Below are 13,247 nucleotides of genomic sequence, written 5' to 3'. Positions count from 1 at the left end.
TTTAGAGATAGATTTTGACTATGGTTTAAACGTTAATGGAATCAGACGGACACAGTAGTTTTTCTCCTCTCCGACGATCACAGCGGAGACAGAAGAGTAGTTGGAACATTGCTGGGGATTTTGACTGGAAGCACAAAGCCTTTGGTGGTTGGCCAATTGGAAGAGAGACTGTGTCAGTCGTGACCGATTACTCTTATCTCTCTGCTGGTTTCTGTTTCTCGTTGAAGGTTTTTTAAAAGCCTGTTCGATAACCGTATCCTAAAACGGTGTTTTAGCTTGTCAATTATTGCGATTCGAAGCTTGATTTTTGCCAAAGTAAATATATAGATACCGACGTTTAAAGCACAGAAAGACCTAAGTTTATGTCTTGAATATTTGCTAAGAAGATATACCTGCATACTAATTTAATGTATCATGCGACAATTAATTTCTGTTGGCAAGGGAATTAATCACGACTACAACAGTTACACAATATATAATTGACTATAATTTAGAAACATGTAAAACGTCCATAAACGAGGTACGATTAAAAGTCTCTTCCTCCTTTCTTTCTTCCTTTTTATTTCTTACTGTACTTTTATAGTTTACTTTCCATCTCTCTGCTACGTCCTTCTTCCCACCATTCCCTCTTTTTTCTTTCTCTTCCCTTCTTCTCTTCCCACTCTCCACTTCGTTGTACTCGTCTCCTCTCTCTTCCTTTCTCCAATCCCAAGTGATCATCAGATACTCTATTCATCTTGAAACAACCTTCAGTGGTTTAGCGGATGAAGTTTCGTTAGCAGACTATCCCAAAGACCATCGAGAGATTTAGGTCGCAGTCCGGAACCAACCAGAAGTTGGGTATTTGTGATCGAACATCTTCCGAAAGCTCTCCGGCTGCCTGCACGATTATCCACAATGGAGTTGCACGTTTGTTCAACTCCGATGCCGGGAATCGGGTTTAATCGCCGCAATCGTCGAGCAGAGCGGACGAAGCTAAAAAGGAAACGAAACGAAACGAAAGGAAGTACCGGTATCGGTCGTCGAATCAACGTCCGTGAAATTGTTGCTGCCTAGACGACGAGCAATAAGAACTAGCACTGTATTACCGACGCGATATTGCGTTTCGCGCGAGACGGAATTGCTCGATGGGCCGAATGTATCGAGAAATATAGAGGCCTGCGCGAGGTGGATGTTTGAAAGATACTCCGGCCGCGGCTCGAGTACCCACTTATCCGGCTGTTTATTTCCTGGGGAAAAAACGCCGGCTACTTTCCCAGCCGAGATTTTCAACGAGAGAACGCCGCAGTTCCTAGTCGACGATGAGATCGATACGAGACAAAGGAGAACGAGCCGAGTTACCGATACGCTACGGTGAAGTGGGTTTCTCTACGTTTCGTATTCTTGTTCGATAAAATTCCCATATTATCGTACCTCTTGGCATACGTGCGTTTTTTGCTGTCTCGTGCTTTGTCTTTTTCTATTTCGATCATCCATTGACGATCTTATCGAACCGAACTTCACATCTCGTTCCGTATCCGCTTTCAACAATCGAACGAAGAAAAAAGCACGTTTATCTAACGTTTATTTATCGATAATATTCAACTGGAAAACATTCGTCATACGTGGAACAATATTTGCGAAAGGACTCGACTTGTAGTGACGGAGAAAGCAGTAAAATGTTCTTATTAGAAACGTGAAAATTGATTAGCGGGAGAATTCCTAGTAGGAATTCAACTAGTTTGATATAATGGGTCTTTCAGAAATTAATACATGGCAAATGTAGGTTTATTTGAAAACCGTTCAAATACTAGAAGTCATCTAGAGTTGTCGGTTAAATCCGAGGAAATAAGAATAGGCACTTAACCGCGCGAGTATTAGGAAACCTATCTAGTTTGATAAGTAGTACAAGTCAACGCGTGGTCAGACAAACGGTATATAAGTTCCAAGTAAACGGACTAAGTAGAATGGGATAGTGTTTGCACGGGCAGCCTGTGCTTACACTGTTAAGTGGAATGAGTATGTGATTGTTCAGACAGATAGAACAAGATTAGTTTCTTCAATGACAAGGGTAAATATAATTTAATCGCCAACTAAACGGGCAGAGATAATACTTTACATATAGCTTGCCAAGATACCGAGGATTTAACAGAATTTAACTCGACACGCATTCTCGATTCTCAATATTCCAACGATGTTTAACATTCTCCAGTATCTTCTATAGCGAAAACAATAGATTCTACGTTCCGTCTGTTTCTTATCGAATTAATTACGCGAAATCTGTGTCGACGATCATGAACAGGACATCAATTCCCACAAACGGAACATCGGTCGAACACCTGTATCACCGCCGCATTACAATACTGGTTCAACACGAACCGCATATTAAGCGTCTGTATCAGGATCTATACGGGTACGATGTTACGCACCTGTGTACATGCGCACCACGTCTCACAAGCGTCGCGGAAACTTCGAACCGGCCGTAACTACCGCGCTTAATTCGCCTCATAACTTTTTCTTCTCGTGTCTAGCATCGTTCCCAAGTTATAGCTTGTCCCAGTTTCCCGTTAGATGCTCTCTATTTCTAACGCAGACGCGAAGGAACAATCGACCCTAGAAGCGTATCCTGACGAGCCGAATAGTTTAACAGAGATGAATATAAATTTCGTTCAGACGCAACAGATTCGAACAATCTGAAACGGCATGAAACCAGACACGGCGCTAACATTCAAGTGCCGCGTGGAAAACACGATGAAATTTTTCGAGGACCTACACTACGACTTACACAACTTATTACACAAAAATTCAATTGTTTTTTATCAAATTCAATTATCTACTAGATAACTGAAAGGACTTAAATTTTGTGTAAGACGAACGTGACACCAGAAATTTCGTAGATCCTTTTCGAAAAATATAATGAACATTCGCGTGCTTTTTGGCGAAGCGGTGAAAACGCTCGTTAACTATCGCTGGAAAAATGACTGGACGTTGATAGTCACCATTGTTAGCGCGTCGTAAAGCATTTACATGCGAATGGGAGCCAAGTGAGTAAGGCTGATGCATATGCAGCAGACGTCGTATCTTATTCCTACGATAGTTATTCGTCGCCGGTTATATTTGGCGGTTTATTGTCTGGAGATGATAGGCTTCGCGCCTCGCAGGGTCCGGACTTCACAATGGAATAACGTGGCCCGGTTCGACGAATTCTATGGCCGATCCGTAGCCTTATCAGATCGAATACAGTAGATTTGAATTTTGAATTATGCTATTTCGATCTTGAACGTTTGAACGTGAAGTTATTAGCCTTGAGATTGAAACTTGGAACTTGAAATTAACAATTTTCAGTATCTGAAGTCGAAACTGTTTCAATGTTCAAATTCTTTGAAGCTTGTAATTTTTGATATTTTTGGTATGTATAAGTTCCGATTGTTCGATAAAATCTGAAATTTTCATTTGATGACGCACGCTTTCCACAAACAACGCGCCCCTTCGTATTTTAATAGAGAAACGGTGTACTTCGAGACACTGAATTATTTATGTCCGTCGTATTTCTACAATTCGATGGGGCCCATAAACTGCGGCTGAACGTCAACGTCCATTTCGACTTTGTCCGCTAACATAATAGCCGCGAATGGCGAAACGCGAGTACCTTATTGTTGGGTAGATTTATTGAACTTACCTGATATGAGCACCAACACTATCCACATGATCCCCACCAGGCTCTTCATCATGTCATTGTGTCACGTCCAACTCATTTCTTCTCGCCTTCGTGCTCTCCGGACCCTTCAGTTCTAGCACTGAAACAGGGAGAACGTTGTTCGATTGAGTGCAACCATGTGCCTTGAATAAGCATTTGCAATTAGCGCTAGAACACGTTCTCTCTCGATTTATGACCACACTTTACAAATCAATACGTCACTATCAATTTTCTTACCCGATAATTTGTTTATCCTTTTAACGGTTTTCTTCTCTACGAATCACATTTTACGCTTAATCTCTAGAAAAATTGAAATTTCGAAGCGAGGTACAAGTAACAAGTGCGATTCTAATGCTAAATGTTAAAGCTTAAAAGAGATACATTATTCGCGTGTGTTACCAGAAAACTTTCGATAGAAATTTGAAGTTTCAAGTCATGTTACTTTTGCGTAATCTTATGGCAAAAATTCACGATTGAATATTTAGTATAAACGTTATTTTCGAAGAATTACGAATCGACTGATTGTCGATAGTAGCGAAACATTGTCACTATTTTTGTTGCTGTGACGTGCTCGTATTATATACGTACCAGTGATTAATCTTGTTCAAGCGAATGAGCGATTCAATTGTCTTTCTCGTCGGTTTAATTCTCTTTAGCGGACGAGTATTACAGCATATTTTCTTTTTTACAAAAACGTTTCTTAACGAACGAAAAGATATCCTCTATAATCGTTCTGTGTAATAATGTAATTGTCCTTCCGTATCTTTTAAATTAAAACAGCAGAGAACATGATTGAATTCTGGAATGTAATTGTGGAAATAATTTATTTATCCATAAATCTCTCTACAACACGTCGCAATACCTCTATTAAAAATATATTACTCCATACTGAATCAAAATTAAATAACTCGTCTTTATCGATTATTTATACTACGACGAATTCCAATTAAGGAAAGAAACGAGTTAGCTGACAGGTTGAGCCGATGTTTTTAGCAAGTACGTTTATTCCAATTTTCCTTGCAGGAATTTATGCTGGTCATAAGGCTGGTGATTACGTGATTTCGGATTCCTAGCTGAAATTTTCACGTCGGATCTCGTAAATCTCTCTTAGTTAGGCGAGCGGAAACGCGATGGCGTATCTCTTGAAATATCGTTGAATCTGCAACTCGGATACATAAGCAGCTTCTCTCCTCCCCCAGGGCTGCCAACCGTTGTACATTCCCGTCGAAACTTTAAAACTGAACTGGAAATCTCGAGACCCGGATTTTTGTGGATTTTTCTCGATCGAATGTGCATGGTAGGAAGGAAGCAAGCAAGAAAGGAGGAAAGGAAGAATGCAAAAGTGATGTATCCGGTTGAAACGTTGAAGAAAACCAGCTCGTATCTATGCGGGAACGCGAGAACGCGATCGAAGAATTCAAGTCGATCGTAAAATGAAAAATGATTTTATACCGCTGAAAGATAGAGATTGAAATTGTCTTTCAAGTGTTCATCCACGTTGTTCGCTGTTGCGGATCGTATTAGAATATGTATTAGGTGGAGGGAATAAAAGCCACGTAAAACATGGAATAAACTGGAGTTTTCTTTCCGGAGAATGTTCATCGTTCGCGTAATGTGTACTGTGTAACGAATGTTTTTTATAATTTGGAATTAAATCCGTTAAACTTTTAACACGTTACAGGTAAATGACAAGATTGCACGGTGACGAGCATATACGTACGTATGTATAATTGGGAAATGCTTGTCAAGTTATTTAATAATTCCATTATGGAAAACATTATTTTTATTTTTTCTGATAATGTAGAATTTAAAAATACATTTGCAATTTGAAGCACTGTAAACGTAGAACGACTATGGAGTTCTTATTTCCAATAATGATTACTATGATCACACTGAACTAGATACGACTAAGCTATATTAAATGAAGTTGAATTTGATACAAAGATTATCTCTATTTATATGATCGTCACTTTACCGATTTGTCGATTAAAAATATTAGAACATTTTTGGACATCCAGTACAAATTGTACGTTTCCCGTCGCTCATATTCTCTAATTATTTCATCATAAATTTGTTATTTCACCGCTTCAATATTGGATCTATAATATAAATAAAATAATATACAAAATCAAATAAAATAATTTTTAAAATAAAACTCCCAATATCCCAATAAATATAACGAACGCGTATGCAAATACGCATAGTCAGCTGAATATACGTGCTGATAAAATCTACCCCAAACATATAACTCTCGCTTCTGATAATATAATAATTTACAAGATAATATAATACAGCATCGTATCGGTAATTCCCAATTCGCGTAAATATCCAAAAAGGTATATATCTACTACGTGAAATCGCCCCTATGTTAACGAGAATAAACGAACTGCTTCTAGGTCAGTCATCTTCGAGATATCTCCAATTTCTACATCACGAATTTCGTTCGAAAAATGAAAGAGAAAAGAATAGTAATCGATTTCCAGTGGCGGTAAAATTCGCGAACGAACGGGCACGTAATCGGTAATCGGTTCGCCCGATCCGTTCCAAGCTGCCGCATCGTTCCGCGCCACGTGGACCGCAGAACTGCGGCTGCAGCTCGGTGCGTTCTGCACGGCCGCAGACTGCTATAGCGCCAATACGGTACAAGGTGAATCGCAGAGAGTTCTGCTACTGAATTTGTTGCCCACCGAGCCTACACATTTTTTCCTGGTCATATTCACTTATGTAACATTGAATTTCCAGATCGTATTGTTACACCTTGGTAATTATTAATCCTTTCGATAGAGTTGGCTGATATCGTAACGTGTACAATTGAATAGCTTTTTTACTTGTCTTTCATTTCTTGGTAAACGTGCGTGACGATAATGATCGATTCTTATTTATATAGATATCGACGATTCTTCATTGCATCTGGATATTTGTCGATAATGGGTCCCTTTTTAAAAAATACGATTTATCGATACAGATGCATATAAATTTGATAGTATATTTTCTCGGTTAGGTGTCTATGAAAGTAATAAAGTATACTTTTTATCCTTTGTTGGTAGTTGTAAATAATGATCGAATCTTATAGGGGATGTGATTGATGTCGATCTAGGATCGAATAGTACCTTATTTTTAGTAGGTTTGTGCAAAAATAATAATTGCCTTATATTGAAAATGATCTTTTTTTGGTTAAGTAGACTTTCTTACGATGTAATCTTCCTTGTTTAAGTGTTTAAAGACTGTAAACATTATAAGAGTTTTAACCGATCGATGTAGTGTCCTGCTATAACAAGAACTGGTCATATCAAAGAACATCATGGTGGAAGAAATTGTACCAATGGAACGAGATAAGAAAATAAAATAGTTCTCAAGGCTGTGAACAAGACTTGGACGTCGTTTTCTTAAAAACTTATCGAATCTTTCATTCCCACGTCTTTCTATTTATTTTCCTGCATTTGAACGAACTTTGTTACGTTCTCCCTAGAAACGAAAGACAGAAAGGGATCTGCATAGCAGAGATTTTCGTTGGAATCAGAACGAAACATGGACGATTCGTTCGCGTATGTTAAAAAGCAGGATAGATTTCATCTTCGCGTGCACGTAATCGTCTTCTTTGATCTTCTTTAGCGCGATAAACGCGAACGGCCGCGTTTCTCCGTCCGAGAAACGTTTCTTTAATGCAGATATTGCGACCTTAATTTCTGGATAGTTTCTCCCGGACTGCATAATATTTCTACTCGCCGTTTTGTACGGATTCGGACTTTTAATACTAGAGGGTAATCTAGCACGACGAAGAAAAACAACAGTGGAATATGAGGCTTGTGCGCGTGGATCTGCTCGTTCCGTTTAATCCTTTCGTTATGGGAGGCGATTATGGTTACGAGCTGTTAAGCTTGTGTTCACTTTATGTTGAAAACCGCTGGGAATTCTCTGTTTGTCCGACGAAAGCCGTTGATGGTAATTGTTCGTTGCGAAATGATCCCCATAAAGTAACTAAAAGTGGCTAGTTGCAGAGGACACGTAGCACTATCGTTAACGGTTGTAATCTTTACCTGTGAGTGGTTTCTCTGCTGTGGCAAAAGTTTACAGCTTCTGTCTATTAAGTCCGCTATCATCATACAAAGGATTTATTTATTTTATTACAGGACGCTCGTAATACGTACTACGTTAAAGACTTCCTTTCCCGTTACTATTATTCTGATAAATGTACACTGACGAGCATGTGAATAAAATTGTCATATCGAATCTAACTTAATTTAGTTTGTAATTTTTTCTCGAAATAAAACTTTCGAAGTAATTCCAGATTTATAGTGCTTTGAAAGAAGATGTCCATTTGAGAGTAAAACTATCGCTCTTGATAATATCTCTCGCGAATGGATACTGCACTGAGAGATAGCCCAGAGCGACTATCCAAGCCGCTATCGGATCGGATCGGATCGGATAGTCACTTTCAAGGCAGTGTCCACTTGCGAGAAATATTATCGAGAGCAACTTGCGACGGAGACCTACCTTAAAGTACAAACGTGCTTTTTTAAATCCTATATCTATGATAGAACATGGAGATAGAAATGCAATTACGCGTAAAACTCCCTTTATTTGAATTTGTTGGGAGACAGGCAGTTCATGTAATTCAAAGTTCATATAACAGGAATTTGTCGATCTTCTCCATTATCTGTTGTTTGTCGCTTGAACGCAATAGGACGTGATAGCTCACACTCGAGTAAGTGTATTTAATCTGTGTAATTTAATTTGTTACAATAAATGGAGTTCCACTGCAGTTGAATTTTTCCAATCTTCATTCGTCCCTCGCTGTATATATTTTTTTATAATCCTTCTTAAACCAGTCCAAAAGTTTTTACTCACGGCACTCTTGTACCACCCAGTATGTTTGGTGAAATAGCTCCGACTTCGAATGATTCAACGCGAGATTCGCCAGACATTCGGAAGAGTAAGAATTGCCAAGAAATTGCCAGGTAGCGTCGACAGATCATTCGGCTGGCGGGAGTGGTCGGCGCGTAATTTCGCGCGAGCAGCTTACCTGGTTAAAGGGTTGAGGCTCTCGTCACGCGTGGCTGACGAGACTCGAGCGAACGTAGCCAGATAATTAGCCAGTCTCGAGGCACGAGCAAGAACCACCCCGACAGAGACGAGTTCGATCGATCGTACTTCGTAGAACTAAGTTTCGGCCTGGAAATAAAAGCCGAACAGCAGAAGTCTCGTCGAGTGGATTCGTCGTCTTGACGCGATTCGCTCGAGCGAACGATGACACGGCCGCGTTGCGACACGATTAACCCCTCGAATCGACGTTTCCAAGCAAAGGTATTCGAGGAGAAACAATAGTCGATGAATTTTAGGGAAATTATTCTGGAAAATCTCTTTTCTCTTCTTGTTGATTAAGTGGTGTTTTTGTGTTTTGTGATTTCGAGGAGAACGAGGCGTCTAGCTGTAGTGCAACCTTCAATTTCTGTTTTCTCCTTTATTCTGTTTTACCACTGCATTTGTACTATACAGGATGTTTATAGTAATTGGCAGTTTCATTTAGTTTTATTAAAATGGGCAATCTTAATTAAGCGTGGTCTAATTTGTTAGAAACAAATGGAAGGCTAGTTATAGTCTCTTTGTTTTCTGTCTTCTACCGAGTTATCTATTATATAATATATTATTCTCGCATACTGTTCTGGTAATTCTTTGGTAGGTACGAAACACCGTAAAATTTATTTGCAATAAAAATATTCAGTCTTAACGCAGGTACGTTCGTATCAAAACGAACACCTTAAAACAACGGAAATTTTCGCGATGACCTGCTAATAATAAAAACTATTTAATTCTTCTCGTCTTCGTTCTCTCTATTTCAATCTTTATTTATTTTTTAATCAGTCTATTAGTAACAACGAATCTATTTATAAAATCACGATACAATGATTAAAGGGAACCTATTCAGCAAATCACAATTTAATGATCGTTTGAAGATCGTACAAACGAAATCCTGCAATTAGGACGATTAACCTTCATAAATTCTTTGATAATTAATTTGTCCCGAATCAGAGGATTCTTCCTTAATTTCCTAGTTATAAGCGAGTTGTTGGAACGGCACTCATGCTCAACCGCGGCTACGTCGATCTCGAATATTCGAGATCCATTCAGTTAAAAGCGTTTCCTGTCCGCGCTATTAACTCGTTCACACAACGATTCACAGATCCGATTCAACGGCGTCGTTGCACCTTTGTATCTCGTGGCGATGAATGCGTTTCGACGCTGAGAATCGCAGGCAACTTGTTGCTGAATAAATTCACCGGCTTGCTTCATTAATTTTAATACGCTGTTTGCGGGTCAGATTACCTTTTTTATACGCCTCTGCTTATTTTCATCGCTCGGATGTCCATTCATTGCGCGACGACAATGTTCGAAACTCTGGAAACTTTAACTCTTCCACCTTGATTCTTCCCCTTGGCTCCTCAAGGAAGATCTCGTAACCAGAATTAGCAACAGCTTTAACAGAACGACACGAAATCATAGTTTACTTGACAAATCAGTAAATAAAACCTGTCTGTGCACTTAATTTTTCTCTCTCTTTCTGTCTTTCTCTGCCTGAATTGAAGATTAAAATCTATCAAAAGAGCTATTTTACTTTCGTAAAAAAAAGACGATTATTTTCAAACAATATTATCCAATCGATAAGATAGGCTGAAATTTAAATACGAGTGTGCTATATGAACTCGTGGAAATCCCATGAAATAAGATTTATGAATTTAATAATGGCCACGCATCGTCACCGGAGAACAATTAAACGCGGCACAATTGTGCAGCCGCACTACGGTTAAATATTACGATTATTCTACGCTGAGATCGAACTATAGAAAAAGAAAAGGATTTGAAAAAAAAGGAGAGAGAAAACGTGTGGAAGGTAGTTAAATTCATAGAGTGAGCGAGTTACCACGTGTACCCTTGTTAAAACGTGAATTTCGCGGAGCTGCCGATTTTTCGTGTCAGACACTTCGATGAAATTTCCGCAAGCCAAGCGAATTTTAATACCTTCGATTTCTATCGAACTTCCGCTTTCTGGTTTCATTGATAACATCAGAGAAGCTGAGCTTCGCGAGTCTGGTGAATCGTTGACCAAAAGTTAGACCATTTTCAACGGGTTAAATCTATAGTCGTGGAACGAATCGATAAATCGTAATGTTCGAGGGCCTAGTGGCTTTATCGTAGATCTCGGTATATATTAAAATTAGCAACGTTACTGTTTAACTTGCGCTGTGCTACTCGTTTCCTAGGTATAGTTTTAATTAGAAAAAAAATAAATAAATAAAAATAGAAATTACAAAAGATGAGATATTATCACAGAAATGTTTTATTATTCACAATTGATTCCTCTTGCACGATTAAAATAATATATATAATATTATTAATATTATTACGAGATAAATTAATATCAAATAATAACAGTTTGTCCGATATAGCACAAATTATCAACATTAATAAATTCTATTTCACACAAAGACAAGCCTAGATAACAATTGAAACTCGCCAACTTAGAAATACTAACATTTTAATCACTGCTCGTGTTTTCACCGCAAAGCCTCATAATATCGTTGTTATGGCATCCTAAATGACGATCGATAACACGTTTTTCGTCCGACGTGTTTCCAACGAGATTCGAGAGAACGTAACGCCGCGCTAGGGCTGAAAAGCATGGCTCGCTCGGCGAGCAGTTTGTAATCACGACTAAACTGAGTATCGACAAGTTGCGGTCGATAACCCTTTTTTCTCTCTCTTTCCTTCTCTCTCTTTTTGTTCCCTTCGACACTGATGGATGAAGGGCTTAGGACCTGGGCAATAAATCATCGTGGATCGGCCGATGAATCGACCGTCTCGATGATAAGACGATCGGTCGATCCGCGTTTTCCTCGATTGTCATACAAATTGAGCTTCGTGTATACGGCATAGCAATCGAGGGATTATATTTGAAATACGAGCAGGATTTTATGTTTCTTTTATATTAGGTCAGTGTATAAGTTTAGTTTATCAGAGTACATTTACAAATTTGATATATAGATCGCGGAATTTTATGCGTTTACGAAAAATTGAAAGACGTGAAAATGCATAGAATGCATGGAACATGCAGGAACAAAGCATAGTTCCGATGTTTATAATATTTGGCGAGCGGAACAATTCTCAGCGCTGGTTTTATTTCTTTAGTAGATATTTATAAAAATTTAAATTATAAGATCGCCATTCTGCTTATACGAAGAAAGAAGCGGACAGAACTTACGCAGTTGGTATTTTCTTCGGCTAAACTACAGCGTAGACAAAGATCAGTGATTTTGACGGATATTCTTTTAACGTGCGATTACAAATTCTTCGCGATTCGAGAAATACGCGAATTATGCGAACCAGTAAAAGGGAAGAATAGTGATCGATCTTGATTGGATAAGTTTCTTCATTAAAGATACTGGTTTTTGAACCAGTAAATTCGAAGAAAAGTTAAGTGATCGATCGTCGATTTGTCGATACTCGATTAGTCTTCACGTTCTTCACGGACGGATAATTAAATGGCAATGTGATTAAACTGCAGAATCTTAATTAAATAGCAGTATTATTGGAAAGTAGAGAAGAATGTATGTAATTCGTGCAAAGAATCTGCCAATATGTTATCGATAATTATTTTTCATAGAAAAATTTCGACGAATACTATCGGTTTACTCATTGCATTTACAGATGTTCGGTTTATTCCGTCCACGTTCTCTATTTGTTCCTTTACATTTCCTGTTTGCTTATTCATATTCTCGATTTCCTGTTTACTTCACTACCTTGTTGTTCATTTTATTTCTAAATTTAGATTTTCCAGAATATCTCTCCATAGGAACCGCCTTAACTCTTTTCTACGCGCCGATATTCCCTTCGTCCCCTCGTCAAAAGGGTAAGTAAAACCTTTCTTCAAAGCTTCATTCCGCAATACGTCCACAAACGGCAACAGCCACTTCGCCGAGCCTCGTTGAATTTCTAGCATATCACCGCGCCAATTCCTCCTCTCACCGATTTTAAGCCGCGCGGTTTACCTTTCCCCCCGATGGAAAATCCAATTTTACGTAAACAAGTGGAAGATAAGTGGTGGATAAGGCCACTCTGTAAGCGACAAAAACGCATCGAGTCGAAAGACGAAATTCAACGGGAGGAGATAAAACCTAAATTGTAAGAAGAAGAAGAGTGAGAAAGGGTTAGAGGGAAAGAATGTTTACGCTGGAGCGAGAACTGGCAGAAATTTCAGATTCAAGAGGACACGAGTGCCAGTGGAACGGATGATAATTAATTTTCCATGAGGTAAATGGATGCGGTACGTGTTCCCATGCCGTCTGCCTCCGGCCATGATGGATATCTGCATACTGCATGAACCAGCTTTTCTCGAACGTGGTGAGCTGTTTACAGAGGCTGCGGCTTGTAGGCTGCAAGCTCGCCTGTTAAATACGGTTAACCGAATGTAACGGAAGAAAGAAACATTTCGAGATAGAGTTTTATTATATAAGAGATATTTCGATTAGAAGTCGACTCTCAAATTTACGAAACTCCAGAATCTCGAAGAAGCGTT

General features: G+C 38.8%; 1 protein-coding gene across 4 annotated transcripts in view; it reads right to left on the bottom strand.

Annotated features, from left to right (window-relative positions):
• Positions 1-13,247, bottom strand: part of LOC132916378 (acetylcholine receptor subunit alpha-like) — a 104,826-nt gene that overhangs the window by 21,237 nt on the left and 70,342 nt on the right. For all 4 annotated transcript variants that reach the window (XM_060976332.1, XM_060976314.1, XM_060976303.1 and 1 more), the window contains one exon: positions 3,659-3,776. In XM_060976332.1, coding sequence (XP_060832315.1) covers positions 3,659-3,710 — 52 coding nt within the window. In that variant the 5' untranslated portion in view covers positions 3,711-3,776. The remainder of the gene's footprint in view (positions 1-3,658; positions 3,777-13,247) is intronic.

The sequence above is a fragment of the Bombus pascuorum genome, chromosome 1, assembly GCF_905332965.1.
Source record: "Bombus pascuorum chromosome 1, iyBomPasc1.1, whole genome shotgun sequence".
Classification (NCBI taxonomy): domain Eukaryota; kingdom Metazoa; phylum Arthropoda; class Insecta; order Hymenoptera; family Apidae; genus Bombus; species Bombus pascuorum.
The sequence above is the reverse complement of the archived record's forward strand: the minus strand, read 5'-3'. Positions and strand labels throughout refer to the sequence as shown.